This window comes from Opisthocomus hoazin, chromosome 8 (genome assembly GCF_030867145.1).
Source record: "Opisthocomus hoazin isolate bOpiHoa1 chromosome 8, bOpiHoa1.hap1, whole genome shotgun sequence".
Taxonomy (NCBI): Eukaryota; Metazoa; Chordata; class Aves; order Opisthocomiformes; family Opisthocomidae; genus Opisthocomus; species Opisthocomus hoazin.
Window position 1 is genome coordinate 17,617,105 of NC_134421.1, and position 21,268 is coordinate 17,638,372.

General features: G+C 55.1%; 2 protein-coding genes across 9 annotated transcripts in view; both read left to right on the forward strand.

Moving 5' to 3' along the window:
* Window positions 1-13,761, forward strand: part of MEI1 (meiotic double-stranded break formation protein 1) — a 38,496-nt gene extending 24,735 nt beyond the window's left edge. Inside the window, exons 21-33 of one of the 5 annotated variants that reach the window (XM_075428097.1) lie at window positions 122-287; window positions 1,442-1,546; window positions 3,485-3,595; window positions 4,185-4,366; window positions 6,707-6,788; window positions 7,255-7,460; window positions 7,547-7,661; window positions 7,759-7,832; window positions 8,189-8,270; window positions 10,325-10,431; window positions 11,270-11,401; window positions 11,757-11,866; window positions 13,562-13,761. In XM_075428097.1, the coding sequence (XP_075284212.1) occupies window positions 122-287; window positions 1,442-1,546; window positions 3,485-3,595; window positions 4,185-4,366; window positions 6,707-6,788; window positions 7,255-7,460; window positions 7,547-7,661; window positions 7,759-7,832; window positions 8,189-8,270; window positions 10,325-10,431; window positions 11,270-11,401; window positions 11,757-11,866; window positions 13,562-13,607 (1,518 nt within the window). In that variant the 3' untranslated portion in view covers window positions 13,608-13,761. Of the gene's footprint in view, window positions 1-121; window positions 288-1,441; window positions 1,547-3,484; window positions 3,596-4,184; window positions 4,367-6,706; window positions 6,789-7,254; window positions 7,461-7,546; window positions 7,662-7,758; window positions 7,833-8,188; window positions 8,271-10,324; window positions 10,432-11,269; window positions 11,402-11,756; window positions 11,894-12,251 lie in introns of those variants that run through there. The other 4 variants (XM_075428096.1, XM_075428098.1, XM_075428099.1 and 1 more) reach the window with 4 other exon arrangements.
* Window positions 13,762-13,948: 187 nt separating this feature from the next.
* On the forward strand, window positions 13,949-21,075 carry CCDC134 (coiled-coil domain containing 134). Of its 4 annotated transcripts, XM_075428104.1 has the most exons (8): window positions 13,949-14,037; window positions 17,404-17,521; window positions 18,327-18,448; window positions 18,683-18,767; window positions 19,048-19,229; window positions 19,477-19,548; window positions 19,888-20,058; window positions 20,319-21,074. In XM_075428104.1, the coding sequence occupies exons 1-7, from the start codon at window positions 13,984-13,986 to the stop codon at window positions 20,011-20,013; spliced, it is 759 nt and encodes a 252-aa protein (XP_075284219.1). In that variant the 5' UTR covers window positions 13,949-13,983; the 3' UTR covers window positions 20,014-20,058; window positions 20,319-21,074. The 4 variants fall into 4 exon arrangements, with proteins under 4 accessions (XP_075284219.1, XP_075284218.1, XP_075284220.1 ...); XM_075428103.1 differs by having other exon boundaries at window positions 19,888-21,075; XM_075428105.1 differs by having other exon boundaries at window positions 19,048-19,217; window positions 19,888-21,075.
* Window positions 21,076-21,268: the final 193 nt, after the last annotated feature.

Consider the following 21,268-nt stretch of genomic DNA (forward strand, 5'->3'; position numbering starts at 1 on the left):
CAGATTAGCAGAATAGTATTAAATAGCAGTGACTTCTGCCTGATCAGAAGGTAACAGATCAGAACAGATCTGCCTGATCAGAAGGGACAGAAAGGTAATGTGTGTCCTTCTTCCCTCACAGGACCTGGTCTGCTCAGGCTCTGTGGAGGTGGCTTGGAAGGTGTTGACAACTCTAAAGACCTTTCTGGAAAAAAATGAAGATGTCCTTGTCTGTGACCTCCTCCGAAGTCAGTTCCTACAGATTCTGCAGCAGCTGCTGGTAGAGAGCAGCTCAGCCTCTTTACAAGGTGACTGTCCTCTGTGACTTGGTCTTGCTGTGAGATCAACTAGCAGAGTAGACGGCTGAAGGGATGCAGTCTGGGATAAAGTGGTTTTGAACTGCTGATGAAGCTTCGGTACTTATCTGCATGAGGAAATTCACGGGCAGAACTGTGATGATTTAGTTTCCTGCTCCAGAGATGCTTGTTCTGAAGTGAGAGAGTCCTTTGCTGATTTAGGTTGTTCTGGCTTCAAACTGTGATTGTTAAACCAAGGCAAGGTTTTCTCATACTGTCGTTAAGTGTTCAAGTGGAGAGCTGTGCTGGTAAATCTCCCAGCTGGAACAGGGGCTCAGCTGGTGACTGAAAGACATCCTCCTTTTTCGCCTCTTCTCTGTGCAAAACGGTTCGGTGTGTCTGAGTACACTTGGTTCCCAGGGCACAGGGACCAGAAGACATTTTCTGGAGGCCATAGTTGCTTGCTGTAGGTATGGCTATATACAATGCAAAATCTTTACCTGTTTACCATGCTGCAGAAGAGTGAATAGACTAGGGAAGGGCTTGCCCTGGGGAATTGGTGGTCTGAGCTGCTTCATTCTCCTCACGTACAGACATGCCATGGGGCTCTCACCTCTACTGTCTCTGCTCTGCCCTGTGGAGCGGGATAAGATGGACAGCATTTTCCGGGCGCACAAGATGCTGGAGAACAAATGCTGTGCAGCTGAGCGCTCTGAGGTGCTGGGCTGCTGTCAAAGCATGGGCTGCTGGTGATGCTCAAGTAGATGGGAAGAGGGCAGTCTGCAAAGGGCCCGGTGGCTTCTAGCTTGTTAGAGCTGTCAATCTGAATGTGTGGTGACCATGCCCCTTATGTGGTTCACTAGGGGTGTAAAAGACCTTAGCGTCCTTGTCTCCCCCTCTTTGCTAGTTGTTCCTAGAACGGTGTTGGTAGGATCCAGTGTGTAACTCAGGCCAACCGACGGTGGCAGAAAGAGGTCCTGATCCAGAGGGGACTGTAGAGATGAGAATTAAGCTGGGACTGTGTGTGTGCTTGTGTTTAAAGGGGGAATACTTCCTCCCTTAACCCACCCTCATTCCTGAGCTGGAAGATGAACAATTCTTGGCATGCTTTAAGGTACAACAGTTTAGAGTTCACTGACAACCTAAGCTGTCTGCGCCCTTCTTAGCTAACAGGAACCTGCCTGTTTTGCTGAGCCTCCTTTTCCTGGTGCAGCTGCGGAGCAAGGGTGTGAGGGAGCTGGACAGCACAGACTTCAAGCTACTTCACCAGGGTGAGTCTGTGCATCCATCTTCTCCCAGGGGGCTTTGATCTGTGTTTGTTAATTGTTCCATGGGATCATTAGGGGCTGGCTCTTTGTCCTTTGAGAGAAGGCGTACCTTGCATTGCAGTTATGGTTGCTTTGAGATACTTTAATAGCCAGAGCATTGTAAAGAGCCCTGGTTACCACCTCGGTCAACAAAATGCAGGTCTCTGCCTCTTGCTTTTACAGTACATTTGTTGTCTGAAACCTCACAAGGTGGCCAAAGTATTCTGCTGTCGTGACATGATTTCAGGGTTTGTGACTGTTGTTGACTTGGCACGTGACAGTATTGCTGATGTGCTTCCTGAAACATCCTTCCCTGTCCACACTCGCTGACGGGGTTCAGGCCACAGGGGTGTCCTGTGAACCAGCCGTCAGGGACCAGCAGCCTAGTAAACCTGGGCTCTCCCTGGGGTGTGAGTGTAGTGCATATGGGTCTGAACCAGCTGCAGGACTTGCCTGCTCCACCCCAAAGGCGCAGAAGAGCGGGCTGTGTTTGTTTACTCACCATACTGTGACCTGCTCTCTTGTCTGGTGATCCTTACTCGGAACTAAGAACTTAGAATCATAGAATCATTAAGGTTGGAAAAGACCTCTAAGATCGTGAAGTCCAGCCATCAACCCAATACCACCATGCCTGCTAAACCCTGTCCCAAAGTGCCACATCTACACATTTTTTAAACACCTCCAGGGATGGGGACTCCACCACTTCCCTGGGCAGCCTGTCCCAGTGCCTGACCACTCTTTCAGTAAAGAAATTTTTCCCAATATCCAATCTAAACCTCCCCTGACGCAACTTGAGCCTAAGAAGGGACTTCTCCTTTCTTACTTGGCTATTGGAGGTTCATGCAGGCTGTGAAAAAAGAATTGATACTAGAGGGAAGTTCTGCTGATCCATCCTCTCATCTCTTCCCTAGTCTGACAAGTTGATCTCTCCAGCAGACTTTGAAGGACTGTCCCCTTGAAGTTGAAATGTTCCATGTCTTGGGGCTGCCTGTGTTGCCCTTGTAAAGAAGCAGTGTTTCTCAGACATTCATTAGCCAAGGGAACTGGGGGTTTGGAAGAAGCATGTCCTCTTTATACCAGCCCTTTTTAGCTGCTGTGGTTTCAGAGCACAGCTCAGCTGCTTCCAGGAGTCACAAGCTCCTTCTGCTCTTGCTTTCTGCTCTGTGTTTTTCAACACAACTCTCTCACTGCCCCAGCCACCCACCTGTATTCCCTGGTTGGCTCCCCAGGCTATGTTCTTCAGGGGTGGGTGTGCAGGGCGCTCTCCTTTGATGATGAGAAACCAGCTTGTAGATGGAAGGGATGGGGGGAGGGGTGTTGATATGTGTTTTTTTGAGAATTGCTCACTCAGACTTTAAGATCTTCAGAAGATCTTCTGTGACAATTTTGCTGAGTCCTGCAGTCCTGGATTTCCCTCCCAAACTCTTGCTAAACACTGTTCCTAAGTGTTTGGTGCTGACAAGAAACATGGCGCGTTTATTCCTGGTGCGAGCAGCGTTGGTGAGAGTGGAGGAGCGCAGCTCTCCGTGCCATTCCCCAGTCTGGTCACCATGTGAGACAGGTGTTTATGGTGACCTAGTATTAGGATCAAACTCGCTCTGTGGAAGCAGGTAACTTACAGTCTGTTGCTCTTGGATTCATTACTGCCCAGTGTGATATGTGCCCTTTAATATACCCTTCTCTATTCCCCCCTCCCCGTTATCATCCTCCCCTGTACTGTCTGGTCTAAAGCAAACACTCTAGGGCAGATGCCTATTGCTTTGTCTGTACCATGCTCTGTTTATTTTCACAACAGGTTGTGTTGCTTTTGTGCTAATTTTCTCCCTGCTGACTGACTTCTTTCTTGTGCTGAGGTGCTCTGTTATGTTGGTGTCTGTGTTATGCACGTTCTTTTGTTTCCAGTCAGTAATCTCTGTGGGAAATGCAGGCCGAGGGACACTGACCTCCTGCAGCCATCCTTGAATTTTCTGTACTGGAGCCTTCATCAGACAACACCCTGTAGTCAGCAGAGAGGTGAGGCAAGATTGTATTGATTGCTAAATTAATCTCAGCGAGATTGTAGCTTGGCCATCAGAGACTGTATTCTAACTGTCTCAGCAGGTAAGGTGGATTTTTCCCCTTCCAGACACAGCATTACAGTTAACAAAGGCTATTTTGTATTTGGGATGAGGTTTTTTAGGTTGAGAGATTTGGTTTGTTTTGTTTTGGTTTTGCTGCCTTGTGATGATTCAGGAATTGGCTGCTGAGAGACAGAACCACTGTATTTTTCTTGTTCATAAAACACAGCAGTGGGGCTTTGGTGCGTTGTTTGAAATGTCCTGGTATTGCCATGGTTCAAAAAATTAACAATAATAGAGAACAGCTCTAGCCAACCTTCCAGCTGTGTTAGCTGAAGGCTGGTCATTTTATTAGCTGGCCGAGCGGTCGCTTGTGCTGTGGGAGATGAATACCAGTGTAGCGGGACAGCCTTACTCTGATGAGCCGTGGCAGCTGGGGCTGCCTCACTGCAGCAGGGGCGCGCTCTGCACTTCTCTTCTGCTTGTCAAGCTGGTTTAACCTGTGCTGACCCATCAGCCTCTCTGTTTATGTTTCTCCCTCACAGCAGTGGCTGTGCTGCTCTCCAATGTGTCCTTGCTAGAGCTCCTGCAGAAGGTTTTGGAGTGCACCTGGTTGCGGTCCCCTCCCTCTGAACCTGCTTGCCTGTCGTCCGAGGATGCCTTGCTGTGCTCTGCATGGCTGTTGGTTGCGTCCCTCTTACTTTATCAGCATCGCTACAATATCGAGGTTAGAACCAGTCTAGTGTTCAGATCCAGGGAATGGCTAAACCTTAAAAAAACAAAATTAAAAAAAATAATGATTATCAGAGGAAAGTGGTTTGCTTTGGTCTGGAATCTGCTTGCCTTGGTTGCTCTTTTGTTATTGTCCGTGAGTTATTCCCTGCTACACTTCTCCAGCAGGACTGGAAGCTGGCATGTTGCTGAAGGCTGAGACCCACATCATTGGAGAGTTAGAGTGGGGCAGAAATCCTGGGGGTAAAGTGCATGCCCAGCCCTCCTGATCCGAATCACTTTCCCCTTCAGGACAGAGCTAAATACATTTTAAGGCCTTCCTTAAGGGAAGGCTGGGAGTGGGAGACAAGGTCCTATGTTGTAAACTGCTTTTTTGATACTAAAATGATCAATAGTGGAACCGTCACAATCCAAACCTATTATCGGCAAGTCGGTGTTCAGTATTAGCAAGCCCTTATGAATGTGGGCAGCTGTCATTGTATTTGATGCTTTGCAGTCCGACAAGGAGCTAAGCTGGAGTTGTCAGCTGATACTGGAATTACAGTTTTGAGGGAAGCACTTTCTAATGCCAACACAAGGGCACAACGTTCCCTTTTAGAGTATCCACCCAGGCCTCTGTCGCTCTCTTGGTATGGAGTTGAACAGCATGTCCTGAGTTGTGAGCTCTGCTCTTCCAGTGATGCCCAGCACGGTATGTGCTTTGGGAGTCAGTGCACCTCTTTGCAGGTGATAAAATCACATCAAGGACATGCGTGCATCTGCACAGAGAAGCAAGGGTTGGTTTTCTAATGCTGAGGGAAGACGTTTTCGAAAAGGCCAACCCAGACCATGTCTACACCTGTTACTTCACAGGTGTGCTGCCTCTGCTTAGGTCTTACAGCATGGGACTTGTACGGGCTGTCACCTGTGTGAATGCATAGCAAGACCTGCCTGTCCCTGCTCTGTTAACTGCTAAGCACAATTTACCTGCTCAGCTTCCAAGGCAGGGCTGTGTCTGGGTGGTCAATGTTGTGCCAGTCCCTAGAAGGATTCAATTCTAGTGGCTAGTGTTGAGCTTCATCTTTTGGGAGTGGCGCTCTCAGCTCGTATTGACCCTTGAAATGCAATCATTTAGTGGCTTATAAACATGTTATTTGGCTTCATCAATACCTTACTGGCTCGGCATGCTATGATGTGCAATCCAGAATCCTTCTTGCACCAGAGGTGGGGAAAGAAACTACAGATACAGGTGGCAAATGGAAGTGGTTCAGGGCTGCTTCAGCGTTTCTGATCTTCTGCTGAGAGGGAAGGAGAGGCAGTAACAGGAAGACTCACTTCTCTTGCTGCTTTCCATTGCTCAGTATAGCTGAAGCTGCACAAAGCATCCTGGAGGCCCTTGTAGCTCAGCGTTTGGCCTTTGTGGCTGTGAATGAGAGCTGATGCCAGGCTGTCTGCCCAAGCCTGTGTTTTTTTAGAGGGGAGCAATGGCTCCGAGAAATGGCCACATTCATCTCAGGCTGATGTTAATAGTGAGGACTTGTCTGGCAATAGCAAGCATGCATCTTAACTGTGTTGCTGCTACTGGTTTTAGCACAAGCCTGTGGATAAACGTGGGGCGTGGATGGTAGGCTATTGAAGGCTTTGGCTTGTCAGTTCTTAGACAAGTACCCACTGCCACCCTGTTGCAGCAGGTAGTCCTAGCTCTCCCGTTGAACATTTCAGAAGATGGTTTGAAGGAATCAGCCCTGTGGCCTGCCCTCCCATGCCGAGTCTCTGCCTTACAGAAAGAGCTTGAACCCTTCTGAGGCTCTGTGAGGCCTCATGCCGTCGTTGCTGGATGGCTGCTCTCCGAGGGAAACAGTGTATTGCAAACTGCCCTCTCAAGCCCACGTTTCCCGTTTCCCCTAGCTCCCAGGTCCCTCACCTCCTCTGCCTCCTTCACCCCTACCGTAGTTCCTAGCCCTGGGCTCTCTGCAGGCTTCCCAGCCGCAGCAGGCAGGGACAGATTCTTGTCACTGCTGGCTTTTGGCTGCCTGGCTCCTCAGTCTTGCTGACTGACTGTGTGGCTAAGGTACGGCCGTGTTTGGTGGTGGCTGTTCCCGCTGCTGCGAGTGCCAGAGGCCCTGCAGGGAGCGGGGACAGAAAGACAGGCAAATGGCTTGCACTGTGGTTTGGAAGCTGCGCAGGGCTGGTGAGTGAAACTTGAGGGCCCAGTGGTGTGACTCTCCTGTTGCTGTTCCCGTGTATTTCAGTGGTCATCATGGGGTAGTGTCTGAGGACTGAAAGTATGTAAAGGAGCTTTTTACCTGGTCCAAACCAGCACCGTTTTTCCCTCTTCTATTTCATTCTCCTCTAGGTTCACCAGACGCTCTCTCTAGACCTAACAGAAGTCCTGAATGCAGTCATCTTCAGGAAGAAGCAGCCGATCCTGCTGTTAGGTATTTTGCATCCGTTACAGGGATTTGACTGGAAGCAGCTGCTAGTACCAGGTTACAGGCAGCGAGGGAGAGCTGGTGACTATGGGATGGATGGGATGGTGGAGGTGCTGGTGGGAATCTGGAAGCTTTGGTGCGTTTGGCTTTGAGAGTACGTAACTGGTGGTGAGAAAGGGCAAAAGGGAACTGCCTGGAGTCCTGCTGTGTTTGCACAGATCTTCCTTGTAGGATGGTAGGGACATCTGGAACTGGGTGTGAGCTGGGATACTGTCTCACAGGGAGGAGATGAACAAGGGAAATCATGTTGCCCTTCCTGCCTGCAGCTGTTAGCAGCTGCTGGGCAACTCCACCGGGCCCTGAAGTCCAAATTCTCTTTCCTCGCTTCTCCTGTGCTATTGCATAGGCACCAACGCGTGGGGTAGGGGGGACAGAAACCCTGACACACGCTAATAAGCGGCTCCCTGTCTAGTGAGCATCATGCAGTTCCTGAGAGCTGTCCTGCGACAGAACTTCTCCTCCTCTCTGCTGGTGATTGTTGGCCAAAACTCAGCCCAAGGTGCTACGCAGCCACAGCCATCGTCGCTGCAGGATGCTGCGTTGCACCCGCTCTCCACGCAGCAGGTCTTCTCGATTGTTGTCAGTCTGCAGAACCTTTTGGTGCATGTCCAGTTGCAGGTATACAAAATACGACTTTTTGGAGTAACACTAGCGTTGGGCTTCAAGCAGGTACACTAACCTGAGGAGAAACCACCCTATTGCAGAACCTAAGGAGCTGCCTTTTTTTTCTTCTTCTGCGTGCATTTTCCACCCCTTACAGACATGTGATGAGGGGGAGGGAAAATGCTCTTGCTGCAGCATGGTACAGTGAGAAGGAAGGTAAATCAAGCTATGTGGTACTCCCTGCTGCTGAACTGGATAGCTGAAATTCTGTGTACTAATGATGGTCTCTGTTTTCCCATCTCTTGCTCTGCAGGAACACCACACCCGTTGGGACAGAGGTGGGAAAAGTGTAACAAATCCCAGTCCTTCCCCCACGCCCCTGGCAAGGTGCTTTTGGGGGGTAGTATGTCAGCATACATTTAACTTGCTCAAGTGATGTTGGGCTCCAGGGGTAGTACGTTGGTTTACATTTAACTCAAGCGATCTTGGGGTCCCAGCTTTGTTCTTTGGAGGATGTTACTTAATTATTTTATTTTTAGTCTCAGAATAAGTAGTCGTGTCTTTGTCTGGCTTCTTGATGTGGCAGATAATTTGCAGCATGTTGCATCCCGTGAAGGAGATGAAGGGTGTCATTTGCCTGTGCTGCATGCTTTTCAGATCCTGCCACTTTATGAATTTTCCTCTTGCAATAGCTGTTGACTGGAGTTTTTTTTCCCTTTTTTTCCCCCCTCTTGATATTCCAGAAACACTTGCTGCTCTCTCAAGCTGTGGTTGCCTGCCTGGAAACCTTAGTGGAATACCTCTATGTGAAGAACCAGGATGTTGGTAAAGTCTTTCTGCTCTTTCTTCTCCTGGGTTTCCCTCCTGCAGTGATTTTGAGCTCTTTGATGTCCATCCAGTAGTGCCCTGGAGCAGATGCTTAATGAGTTTATGCCCAACAAGAAAAATTATTTGTGTGCCTAAAGTTAATCATGTGCTTTGTGGCATGAAGTCACAGTTCTTGGCTCCCCTGTAGGCATGAGCCCTCGCTTTGGCTCTGGACACCAAGATGCTTTCCAGACGGAAAAAAGTCATTCCCCACCCCCTGATATGGTAAGAGTGAAAGTTTTAGGAGTGGAAGGAGTATAGGAATAGTCTTTCACTTCGAGGCCATTTGCAGCAAACCTTTAGACCATAAATATAGGGGAGAGAGGATCTGAATATGATGCGTCTTCCACACGGACAGCGTTGGTCACAGTTTGGCCCTGAGGGACGGGAAGGGAGAACAGGGTCCCAGGCAGCCTTGAGGAATGGAAGCAGGAAATTCTAGATTTCCAGGGGCAAATGCAGACCTTGGTTTCTGGGAGTCCATGTCAGACCTAATGTATACCATGTTAGCAAAATAACATCATATGACAGTGTTTTACAGGCAGAGGGAAGAATAAACCCTTCTGTTTATTGTCAGCCTCCTGCCACAAAGTCCAGGTGCTGGCTCTGATCTTAAAACAGACTGAAAGTGCTCTGTACCCTGGCCTGTTCAATTCAGTCATTTAAACACTAAGAGAGAAGGGGATGGAGTGAATGAACACCAGACAAAAGGGACACTGGTGGGAGAGAGGAAGCGGTTGAATGAAGATGTAATACTGCAGATGAATGACAGCCAGTAGCTGAAGGGAGGCTATTAAAAGGCTGGGTAAAAAAAAAAAAAAAAAAGAAAAAAAAAGGTGGCATGTGGAAGGAGGTTCTGCTGATTTGGGATTAAGCTAATGAAATGCTGCTTCAGCCAGAGCTGAACCTATCGCTTTGGCTGCCTTAATTCTTGCTGTGGTGCAGAAGTTCACAACAACGTTAACAGGAGTCTCCTTATCCCAGGCAGAGTGAGGGTTGTAGCTATGTTTAACTGAAAGATGCAAGAACACTGCAAAGAGTGTGGCCTGGACTCTGCCTCTACGAGTTGCCTCATTTGAGGCTTTCTAAAACCCTCTCTTGGTCCAGAGATTTTTCCAGATGTGCAGAGCAGGCTCAGTGCACAGTGCTGGTACTTTCTCATTTCCACCAGCTAAAAGATTGCCTCCAAACATTTTACATGATTATTTTTTTTAGTGTCATTTTCCCATAGAAAAGATCCTTGTAGTGGCAATAGGGAGGTTACGTGACTGCCAGTGGAAAAGGGACCTTTCTAAAACCCTGGTGAGTTGCCATGGTATAACAAGTTATATCAGCTGACCTGTTGTAGTTGTCCATCCCATGCTCCTAACCTGCAATAAATACAAGGTAGTAACACTTAACTTTAGCGTTCAGTGAGACTTCATGCTGTCACAGATGGTGACCTTGAGCCTTGCCTCTGTCGTATGTGTTCCTTATTAAGAACATTTTCTCTGCTGATGGTTTGCACTGCTGCCATCAGCCTGGCTGGTCCCCATAGTACGTGCTCTGATGCAGATCCAGGCTTGGTTTGTGCAGCTGATGTTGTAAGGCTTTCTTCATTCCCCAAAGGGTATTCTGCAGCTATATAAAACCCGTAGTCTGGAAACTTGTCCTCATATTGAAACCAGAGGGTATTATTTTTAAAACCCTAGGCTAAATATATCCCCTTACTGTTTTATGACATGCACCCCAGGAGAAGGTTTCTCTTCGCTCTACCAGCACAAAGATGGACAAAATCTATTTTCTGCTTTAAAAAGCCACGAAATTTTTGTCCTCGTGACTAAACTCTTCCCCAAAGAGTGACAGATTAGAAAGCAAGTAAGAACAGAGCAAAATATTCCCTTAGTGTTTCACAGCGTGGGGTATAGAAGAGAAAACTCGGGCTCACTGTTAAAGACTGTCCTTGTCCGGGTCCAGCCTGTCACTTGGCCAGTTTTAAAGCTGTCTTCTATTGGCTTCTCCTTCTCTCCCAGCTCTACACGTTGCTTCACAGCCCTGGCACCGATTCCTGCTCTTCACGCTACTCAATGGGGGCCAGAAATCCTTTCTGCAGCCAGAAGTTCTCAGGCTGATGACTTTGGTGAGCAGGGGAAGGGCAGGGTGTTCTCCATTTTTTCCAGTGTGTTGGTACAGGGCATGTGGGTCGGTTATTGGGACTTACCCCCTACGCACATACCATCTCAGATAATGCCGTGGCTTTGTCTGTCAGCATATTCGTGGCCTGTAATAGTGATACTTGCAAGTGAACTTCCCTTCCACGCCCTGCAGCAACTGGCTGCTGTTAGTGAGCACGTCCTGTTCTTCTGGTGTTTGCAGCATTTATTTATATCATCTAGGACCGCTGGGGAGGAGAGGGGAAACCTGCAGGGAACATGCAACTGCTGTTGCCAGTCAGGGAGCATGCTGCGGCTCCCTGGAGAGCAGAGCTCTGCTTGGCTTCACAGCTCGTCTCCCCGTCTTTGACCTCACAGACCTGTCTTTTCAGGGCAAGGAGTACTGCGACCTTCTGCCCTGCTGTACCTGGGGCCTGTGAGCAGGAGATGGAACGTGGTCCTACCCGGCAGAAATACTGGACATAAACCCCTTATGGGAGTGGATGAGAGGAGGGGGTTGTTAGCGTCAGCCTTCCCCCTCCAAATACATGATGGGCCTGTGAATCTTTATTTCACTTTTTAAAGGTTACCTGTTCCATTTCAGCTCCTTCCAGACCTAAACCAAAATAAGTCTGGATATAAATCAGAGCACTGTCAGCCCAGATATTTGCACTGGTTCTATTAGAAGTGATATAAAAATCAGGCCTGTGGTTAAGGTGCTGCAGCATCCCATTACATAGAAGAGATCTTTCCAGGAGATGAGTCACTGTTGGAAGTCTGTGGGTCTTTCACTATTTAATGCCTCTATTTTTTCCTTTGTTCAAGTTTCTGAGGTATCAAAGCAGCAATATTATTTCTCAAAAAGAAATTAGCCAGATTCTGCAGGAGGCAACAGAAGCCAACTTAGCAGAGCTGCCTGAGGCCACGTCTCGTGCTCTTCACCTCTTCCTTTGTCAGGTAAGAGAATGGCGACTGCCTAGGAGAATGAGAAGGGGATCCCTGGGGGGTTGCTTTAGCCTTTGATGGGGAGCCATAAACTTCCTTTGAGGAGATTGTAGTAAGATGAAGAGGAAACCTGCAGCTGCTAGCTTGGGCTACTGCCTTGAGGGATGTATGGTGAAATGGGAAAGAGAGTGATGCCAGCAGCTGCCTACACTGTGTCATCGTATTGGGCGGCCTCTTGATTGTCCCCAGATCAGAGTTTGAAGGTCTTATTGCCCTGTGTGGAGATGAAAGAGAGAGGTGTGAAGGAACAAGCCCAACAGTTTCCTGTTGGTCTGGAAGTCATTCTTTCTTCTGACTGACTGCTCAGGTTCAGAGCAGTGGTTGCCAGGTGGAGCCGGTGCAGCCAGGGACCGTTCAGACCTTGCTGGAGCGTCTCCTGGGACAGAGGAGCCCTTGTGTCAAACATCAGGACGTTGTGTATCCTTTGCTGGGCAGATGCCTTTGGTAGGTGATGTGAGGGTGGTAGGCTGAACAGAGGTGCAAGGCACACTTAATCCTTCCCGTGTTCCGGCTGAAGGCAAATAGAAGTGGAAAAACTCCGAGTGGTTGCTACACTTGGCTAACTTTGGGGATGAAGGGCTTCATCATCCCCAAATTTGAGAAGACTTTTGGGAAATGAGTAGACATTTGGGATGAAAGATGGGTTTTTGCTGGGATTGCATTCAGCTGTGTGGCAGGGGCGGTCTTATGAACGGGGAGCAGGCCAAGGAGCCTGGGACATCAGAGCAGTCGTGATCCCTGGAGGGATTGATTTCCCCGGAGGACAAACAATCATTTAACCTCTGTCTGTGTGCTGACATAGCGCCAGGGTGCCTGCGAAGTCGTGGAGACCCAGAGATGAGCACTTTGAAAGTACAGCGAGCGTTCGGCAGCTGCTGAGTGGAGTTACCGAACTGCGTTCTGCCTGGCCTTAGAGCCTTCTGCTGAGAATTGAGTCCTCCTCCGTGGACGGGAGGCAGGGCCTGCTCCCACAGAATCACAGAATCACAGTATGTTAGGGGTTGGAAGGGACCTCTGTGGGTCATCTAGTCCAACCCTCCTGCTGAAGCAGGGTCACCTACAGTAGGCTGTAGAGGACCTTGTCCAGGCGGGTCTTGAATATCTCTGGAGAAGGAGACTCCACAACCTCCCTGGGCAGCCTGTTCCAGTGCTCCGTCACCCTCAGAGTGAAGAAGTTCTTCCTCATGTTCAGATGGAACTTCCTGTGCCTCAGTTTGTGCCCATTGCCCCTTGTCCTGTCACTGGACACCACTGAAAAGAGCTTGGCCCCATCCTCCCGACACCCACCCTTCAGATATTTGTAAGCATTTATAAGGTCCCCCCCCTCGCAGCCTTCTCTTCTTTTCACTTCTTCTTTTCTCTTCTCTTCACTTGTGGAGAAGGAGGGAGCCTGGTGCAGTATTTCTTTCTCAAACTGCTTTTGCCTTCCTGTTTTCATCATGCCACACTGCCTCTGCCAGGTAGCAGTGATGGAGGCGGCCCCGGCAGTGATTTCCTGCCGGGGTGGGGACTTCCTCCACTGTGGGACGCTGTCGTCAGCCACACGCAGGGTATGTGCTGGGTGAGGTGTTTGTTATCTCCTTGTGCTTACGCCCAGGGTGATACTACTGCTCTGTGGTGGGATGCTCGGAGCGCAGGTTGTCCAGGTGGAGACCCTCCAGCCCCGTGAAGTTCCTCTCCACTGCCTTTGCTTGTGTGTACGGGGCTGAGGGAAGGTGTACAGGAGGTCTGCTTATGTTGCTAAAGTGCCTCATTTATGCGTTTTCCACATAGGAAGAAACCTTCAAATCTTGGTTGCTAGGAAGGGTTTTGGATACGGTCAAAGAGGAGCAGCGGTGGCTGCTTGAGTAGGATAGTCATGAGCATGGAAGACAAAATCCTCTGGTCAGAAAACAAGCTCTGACATCAGTTTTGTCAAGAAAGGACTTTCTTCAGGTTCACCCACACCGGTGTCTCTCACACATGTTGGGGTGGGGGGCTCCATGGCTTGGGGGAGGGTTGGTTTAGTGATGGGAACATCCTGTCAGCGGTGCGTTAACTGGGAATTCCCGCAGCACGCTGGAGTTCCAGCCATGCCTTCCCGTGGGTTTCCGCTCATGCTGCCAACGCCAGGTGCCTGGGAAGCGTGGCAGTGTCCCTCTCCCACGTTGGAGACTGAAAGGAGCAGACGCGGAGGAACAAGGCGAGGTGGCAGAGGAGACCCCAGCCCGCATCCCATTCCCGGCGGGGAGAAGACGGCCGGAGGCAGGGATCTGTAGCTGCCGTTCAGCAGAAGGTTCCCCGGAGCGCGTCGATAAAGCCCCGTTACTGCACCGGCTCCTCGTGTCCTTCTCGCCGTGGGATGGGGCTCTTCCCCGCCACCGGCGGGCCCCGCGCGCTCCCGCTCCCCCTCGGGGTTTTCATTAACGAGGTTCCTCGTGGTGGGGGGGGGACGGACACGGAACCCTCCCGCAAGGGGCGCGGGTGGCCGCGGGAGCCCCGCCGCGCCCGGGGGCGGGGCCGGAGCTCCGGAAGTGACGGGGCGGGGCGGCGGCATGGCAGCGCGGCGGGAGCGAGCGCCCGGCCCGGCACCGGCACGCGGCCCGCAGGTGAGGCGGAGGCTCCCCGGCCCCTCCCCGGGGGTCGCGGCGGGGGGCGGCCCCGCGGTGTGACGGCTTTGCCCTCACCGGCTCTGCGCCCCACCCCGTGCCGCCCGGCGTGGTTCCGTCCCGCCTAACCGGGGCTGCGGCCGGGGGTGCCCAGCCCGGCGGCGGCCGTCCCCGCGGTGCGGCGGCCGGGGGGGCTTTGGGGGGAGCGGGTGCCACCGCCCGCTGCTGTTTCGCCGAGGGGCCCGATCCCGCGGGCCCCGCGCGTAGGACCCCCGCGGCGGAGGAAGCCCGGGCAGCCCGCCTCTCGCCCCCGGAGCGCCGGGTTCGGCTGGGACCGGAGATCCGTCCTCAGCCGGCTGACGGACGCGGGTTCGCGGCTCGGGGAGTTTTGGTTCCCTCTTTTGCCGCGGTGCGGTCCCGGGGCGGACTGGCGGCGCGTTTCCCCCCGCACCTCGGTGCCCCAGGTGCGGCCTCGGGGCGGGCTGGCGGCGCGTTTCTCCCCGCATCTCGGTGCCCTGCGGAGGGGAAGGGGGGGGTCCCGTGAAAGTCCCCCCCGGGATCCGAAGCGTGGCGGCTTGGCGCTGCTTCACAAGCTCGCTGAGTGAATGAGTCCCGCGGGTGGCTCGGTTCAGGAGGGGCTCCTGCAGGAGGATTTATAAAGTCATTAAAAACGTTTTAATGGGAAGCGCTAACCGTCTATAACACAGCGTCTGCTGCCGTGGCTTTGGAAAAACGCGTCTGAATTAAGAGGACGGGAGACAGCGAGACAGACTGGTGGGCTTTCTGCTGAAGCAACCAGCTGGCCGGGGCTGCGAGGGAATAGCGGTGGGAAGCCCTTCCCATCTGTGGGGTCAGGCCAGGCCCTGGCTCCCCTGGCTGCTCAGAGTGCCGGGCAGAGCTGGCTTGGGCAGGGATTGGTTCGGGGAGGAGCAGCTCTGTGGCGTTTCTGTCTCGTCCCTCAGCGGGTGTGAAGACGCGAGGGAGAGTTCATGGGAAGGCATGGAGGAGCATCTGCAAGAGGCTTCGGCATCCCTGCGCTTATCGTGTGGCCTGGAGAGGAGGGAATGCCCCCTGCTAGGGGTGAAGCGGGCAGGGCAGCGAAGGGCGGTGAGCCCAGGCTGGTCCCACCTGGCACCAGCAGCCTTGCTGTCCCTGCGGGTGAGGGCAGCAACTGGCCCCTGCTTCGCTTGCGCTGGGGTGTTTCGGCCCTGATGGAAACAGTGGCTGCGGTGCGAGAATGAGCGTCGGCAGGGAAGGGGGCAGGTGAGAAGGTGATGGGCTTCTGGTGTGGCGTGGTTCTCTGGCCGCCTTCTTCCGACCGTGTCCCGTGGCGCAATCTGTAGGGCTGCTGCGGGAGGACTTGTGAAGTCATTAAGAAATTTTTCACTGAGAACGCTAACCACCTACGCTGCAGCATCTGCTGTTGTGTCTCTGGAACAGCCCGTCTCCGTTCCGAGACTCGAGGGCAGCCGGGCAGGCTGGTGGGCTTTCTGCTGCAGCAGCCCGGCAGGCTGGCAACGGCCAAGAGCCACGCTTTGCTCCGCTGCTGTGCCTGAGCGGGTTTTTTAGCAGCTCAGCGTCTTCCCCTCGGAGCATCCTCCGATCACGCGGCTCCTGTGTCAGAAGCGGGGGACCCGGGAGCCCCTGCCCTGACCGGCCGTGCGGGGACTGCTGTGGGCAGCGTGGCAGAGCTGTTGTGGGCAGTGTTTCCGCTGTTTGCCTTTCAGCCTGGTCTGGAGGCCACTGGCTGCTTCCGAGGTCTCTCTGCGATTCTCCAGGAGCACGGCAAATAGCCAGCCTGGTCCTTACGGCCGCGTGTCCGATCCGAGGGGCAAAGAGGAGCCCCGGTGCCAGGGCAGGCGCAGTTTGTGCTTTTGAGTTGCTGCTCTTCCTCCTCCCTGAGACCTTGGGAGAGAGTGAGCAACTGTGGGGGGGGCTCTGCAGAGGGGGGGCCTGCACCCCATTGCTAAACCAGGCCTCAGGCCCTTGGGTCGTGGTTCGCAGGGTCAAGCAGTCTCTTGGAAGCCCCAGGGTGGTGGGTCCAGCAGCGCATCTGCTTGCCTGGGCTGGAGAATTTCTCCTTACAGCCTCAGCTTGTCGGCATGCTTTGCGGCCTTCGGGGTGGCTGAGAAACGCCTTAAGCCTCAAGGAACAGCGGGTGGAGGGGACAGACCCCAGGCCCGGCGTGGGAGGCTTGTGCTGCCGTCCCGGCTCTGCATCGCGTCCGAAACGCGGGGCGTGATGCTGAGCCCACACCGGGGACGGCTGTGTCTTCCTCTGTAACGCTGGCTGTGGTGACTCTGATCCGTTCCCTTCCAGGGGTTCTGCAAAGCACAGCGTCAAAATAATGCCGAGGGTTTCTCGCGTTTGCTTGATGCCATTTCCCTGCCTGCGCCGGGGTTGCGAGGGTGCTTGGCTGGGTGGGAGCAGGAGCTACTGCTGCTCCTGGCGGGGCTGGGAGAGCTGCCGGTGCTGCCCGCTTTGCCCCACTCCTGGGCCTGAGGTTGAACAAATTGTATTCTTTAAAAAAGAAAAACAACAAGAAAAAACCCCTAGATTTGGTGTGAAGGACGGATTTACTTCTGTTCCAGTGTTAGGGCATCGCAGAGAGTGGCTCGGCCGGGCAGGCGAGCTGGGGCTGAGGAGTGGAGCGGGGCAGCAGTGTGAGGGCAGCGCTTGGTGGCTCGACACATCTGCTGTTCCCTCGGGAGCAGGAGGTGGCTCGGAGGATGCCTCTGAAGGAGTTGCTGCTGCTGCCGCCGTAATTGCCGGTGGCCGCTGCGCGGCTCCGCGGAAGCCTCGTCCCCGTGGACCGGCCACTCGAGTCCTGCTGCCTGGAGGCCGAGGTACTGCTCTCCTTTTCGAGGTCTAGGCTGTCCCACGGACCAGGGTCCTCGTTCCCAAGGACCTTCTCCTCTAGCATCTCTTCTGCACGGTGGCTCTGTCAGAGGGACCCCGCGAGCAGGCTTCACCTGGGCAGGGACGTGCTTGGGGCGAGGAGGGAGTTACCACCAGGTCACCCAAACGCTGCTTTTTGGCACGGCGTCCGGCTTGTAGCGAGGGGAGGGGTCCGGGTACCAGCACCCCAAGAGGTGAAGTGAGACGGCTGAGCTGATCAAGCCTGGTGCTTGAAGGAGAGGTGGACTTCAGCCCCTGGATGGTCCTCCTCCTCCTCCCTTCGGCCCTGCTGCTTCGGTTGCTGGGCTGCTCTATCTCTAACCCCAACTGCCTTGGGGACACGGGAGAGGCAGGCAGGGACCCCGGTGGCGAGGGCAACGTGCTGTCAGTCCCGAGAGGCTCATGTGACTTCTCCCTGTGTGACTTCTCCTCGCTGGTTATTGGTTTTCTTGGTCCATTTTGTTCCAGGCTGCGGCAGCCGACATGGGTTTTCTCTTCATCTGCCCCTTTCTGCTGGCGCTGCTCCTGTCCCGGGGCAGCTTTGCAGACCTGGAGAAACAGAGGGTGGACTCCGGCTTGGAAATCTGTATCCTTCTGTGCAGCCTGCCCCTCGCTGAGGCTGGAGGGAGCTCACGCGCCGGGACAGAGACCACGGAAGGGGGCATGGGGGGGTGGTGGAAGAGAGAGGACCCTGAACTGCTGGGCGGCTGCCTCTCTGCTTTTCTGTAGCAGGGCTTTAGCTGAGCTCCTGGGTTTGCTAACCAAGCGCCCGGCTCGGGGCAGGAGCAGTGACAGGTTTTTCGGTGCTGCCTGGTGTTCTCCTGGGCGCAGTGCTTTTGTATTCTGCTCCAGCACGCTGGGTGTCAAGCGTGTTTCCCGGTCCGCTCTTGGGAGTGGCGTGGCCAGCCGGGTGGCAGAGCACGCCTGCGGGTCTCGGTGCTTTGGGATCACCGCCGGGATGATGGATGAGGGCTCCCGGGCTTGTGGCACTTGGTCTCCTCTGTGCCACTGGCATTTATTGCCCACGAGGAGGTGGGCTAATGCAAACCCTTCTTAGCACATAGCAGCATTCCCTGGTGAAAGGCAAAGTATGAAAAGATATTTAGCATGTGTGTTCGCGGAGGCACATGTGAGGAAGGTGGGAGTTCATGTTCCTCCTCCAGCCCGCCAGCTGGAGCAGGGGGCTGGCAAGCAGAAAGCTCCCCGTGAGCACCCAGTGTTGTTAAATGCCTTGCTGGGGTGTCCGGGCAAAGGGGCTTGCTGGAAACCCGTGTTTCATCCTGGCTCAGGCGTCCTCAGCACCTCGTGGAGAAATGGAGGGGCTGGGGTGGTGCCTGGTGGAGGGGGAGCGTGGGGGAAGCGTGCTGGCGGTGCCCTTGACGGTGGTGCAGATAAGAAGCTGTTCGAGGTGAAGCGCAAGGACCAGATGAACGCGCTGAAGAACCTGATCGAGCTCAATGACATCAACCAGCAGTACAAAATCATTGACATCATGCTCAAGGGACTCTTCAAAGTGAGCCACAGCGCGGGCTGCCCTCGGGGCTCGGTGTGCCGTGGGGCTGGGGAAGGTGGGTGGAAGCGGGGAGGGCCAGGGGTTGTGTGGTCAAAGAGAAGAGCTGGGTGGGCAGGTGGGCTTTGGGGCCCGAAGGGAGGACACCGTGGGGCTTCCAAGCAGGGTGGCTGGGGCAGCACCCCCGGGCTACAGGGAAGGGCCGGCAGGACGGGCCGGTAACGGAGGGCTCTGCAGGTGCTGGAGGACTCCCGGGCCGTGCTCATTGCTGCCGACGTGCCTCCCGACGGGCCGTTCCCTCAGGACGAGAAGATAAAGGATGGTAGGTCCTCTTCGGTCCTTGACACCCTCCCTTTTCCGGCGCTCTGGTGCGTCCCTGACATTCCTCCTGCGGCCTGCACCGGCATAGGGACGAACCCCCCGTGTACCCAGACCAGACCTGGGCTGGTCCCCGTCTGTTGGAGAGCCTGTTGTTGCCTCTCTGACCAGTTCGTACTGGGGAGCCCACCCATTTGGCCTCAGCCTCCCCGGCTCCCGGCAGAGCGGTGGGCACCGGTGTGCGCGTAGCGGCGTGCCGACGGGGCGGGCGGCTGTCCCCGCAGCGTACTCCCACGTGGTGGAGAACACGGCCTTCTTCGGGGACGTCGTCCTGCGCTTCCCCAAGATTGTGCACCACTACTTCGACCGCAACTCCAACTGGAACAGCCTCATCCGCTGGGGCATCGGCTTCTGCAACCTGACGGGCGTCTTCGAGCAGGGACCCCACTCCCAGGTCCTGGGGCTGGTACGGCTCCTCGTCCCCCCCCGCCGCATCCCCTCTCCGCTGCTGGGGCAGGGGGGTGAGGTTTTTGGGGTAAAAGGAGGGCGGGCAGAGGGCAGGGGGAGCGTACCCCACATCTGAGGAGTGTCCTTGGGCTGAGGGATGGGGGGGGAGCACAGAGGGGGCTGGTGGCAGGGAGGAGACCCCGGTCACAGGGGAGCGTGGTGTGGGAGGCACCGCTCCCCGACGAGGTCTCCGCTTTGCTCTGCAGATGGCTCAGGAGCTGGGGATCAGCGAGAAATCGCCCGATTACCGCAATCCCTTTAAAACGGACCACTCTGAGGTAAGATGGCCCCGTGGGCTTCCCCACCCCGTTGCGGCTGAAGGGAACGGGCGCCTTCGTGGGGAATGGCCAGAAACCCCCTGGATGGAGGATGCCTGGCTGAATTGCGTGCGTCCCGTTCCCCGGCTGGGCTGCGGCTGGGTTTGGGTGCCGGGTGCCCTCCTCCCAGGGGAGCGTCAGGACCCCCCTTTGCCTCGTGCCCCGTCCGACCTCAAGCCGTGGCACAGCCTCGACCCCTGGCACCGCTGGGCTTGTGCGATGGCTTCGGTGGGTGTGTGTGGGGGGGGATTGTGCATCCAGCTCCCCCCGCGCTGACCTCCCCCCGCTGTCACCCCGCAGTTTTTCCCCAGTGCCGACACCTTCCAGAAGGCGCTGCGGGAGGAGGAGAAGCGGCGGAGGAAGGAGGAGAAGCGGAAGGAGATCCGCAAGGGCCCGCGCATCTCGCGCTCGCAGTCGGAGCTGTAGCGCGCGGGGGGACGCTGCAGGGACCGTCCCCTCTCCATTTGTGCCGTGGGTTTCGTTTTGTTGCCTTTCCCTTTCGTTCGGCGGGGGCCGCGGGGTTGCCCCGGCGGGGCTGGGGAGAGCTGGCGGGGGGTACCCCTTCCCCAGAGCCAAAGCCCAGGCGGGAAGGCAGCGGGGCCGTCCCCCGGGCTGCTCGGGTGCTCCCACCCGCGGTGGGGTAGGGCGAGGGGGACACGCAGCGGCTGAGCCCCGCGGGGAGCCCTCCCCGCCGCAGCACAGCGCGCCCCAACGTGCCTCTTCCGTTGCAGGTGGGCTGGGGAGTGCGGCACAACAAACAGCCTCATGAGCAATGCTGCTTTTCTCAGTTTTTGGGGGGGATTTTTTTTGGTCTTTTTTGTTGGTTTGTTTTTTTAAGCTGGTGGTCTCCTTGGCACCCCCCGCCCAGTCATGCCTGGTCTCTGCCCGGCCGCTACCTCTGCCAGATCAGCTCTCTCCTCTTCCCAGCGGCGGTTTTACCAGGCAACGTGCGTTTCGTCGGTCGGCCGTGTTTGAAAAGGCCGACGGTGCTGGTTCCCGGCCCGACGGCATCCCCCTCTCCCGGGCCGCTGCCGCAGGGGGGACAAACATGCGGTGAATTTTTGGGAAGGAGGGATTTCGGTTCTTGCCCCTGTTTGCGGCCGACGCGTGCCCGTAGTGCGAGCCCCACTGATGCTGAAGGTGCCGGGGAACCAGCCCTGAACCCCCGTCAGCGTGTTCTACCCCCGTCTCTCCCGTGGGGGGCCGATCCGCTCTGATGTAGTCCCCCCAAACCCCCTTCGTCGGGGGCAGCCAGCGCAGGGTGTGCGGGACCCCGCACGGGACCCTGCCCATTGTCACGGTCGCTGATGGGCTGACGCTGGAGGAGCTGCTTCTCCCCGAGCAGCGGGTGCTCTGCGCCGGGCTGGGGGCACCGTGGCCCTTGGGAAAGGGGGAAATATCCTGAATTTTGAACTGTGGAGCCAGGTCTGTCGGCACGGGGGGGGGTGCCGTGGGCGCGCATTTTGTTTTTCTTGAATAAAATTGACTTTTTTTTTTTTAAAGTAAGAGAAGCCTGGCTCTTGCTCCTGTTCCTGTGGGAGCGGGCGTGGGGTCTGGCCCCGCAGGAGGTGCGGTTCCGTGGGGAGCTGCGGAGGGATGGGGATGCTAACGGGGGGGGGGAGGGCGAACCCCATCCTCTCACCTCCGCCTTCCGCCCGGCCTGTCCCCGCTTCAGCCGCGC

Coding starts and splice junctions, on each gene's coding strand:
- CCDC134 (XM_075428103.1), top strand. CDS start 13,984: ATGGCAGCGCGGCGGGAGCGAGCGCCCGGCCCGGCACCGGCACGCGGC. Junction 14,038..17,403: donor CACCGGCACGCGGCCCGCAG/GTGAGGCGGAGG, acceptor ATTTTGTTCCAG/GCTGCGGCAGCCGACATGGG. Junction 18,768..19,047: donor GGACGAGAAGATAAAGGATG/GTAGGTCCTCTT, acceptor CTGTCCCCGCAG/CGTACTCCCACGTGGTGGAG.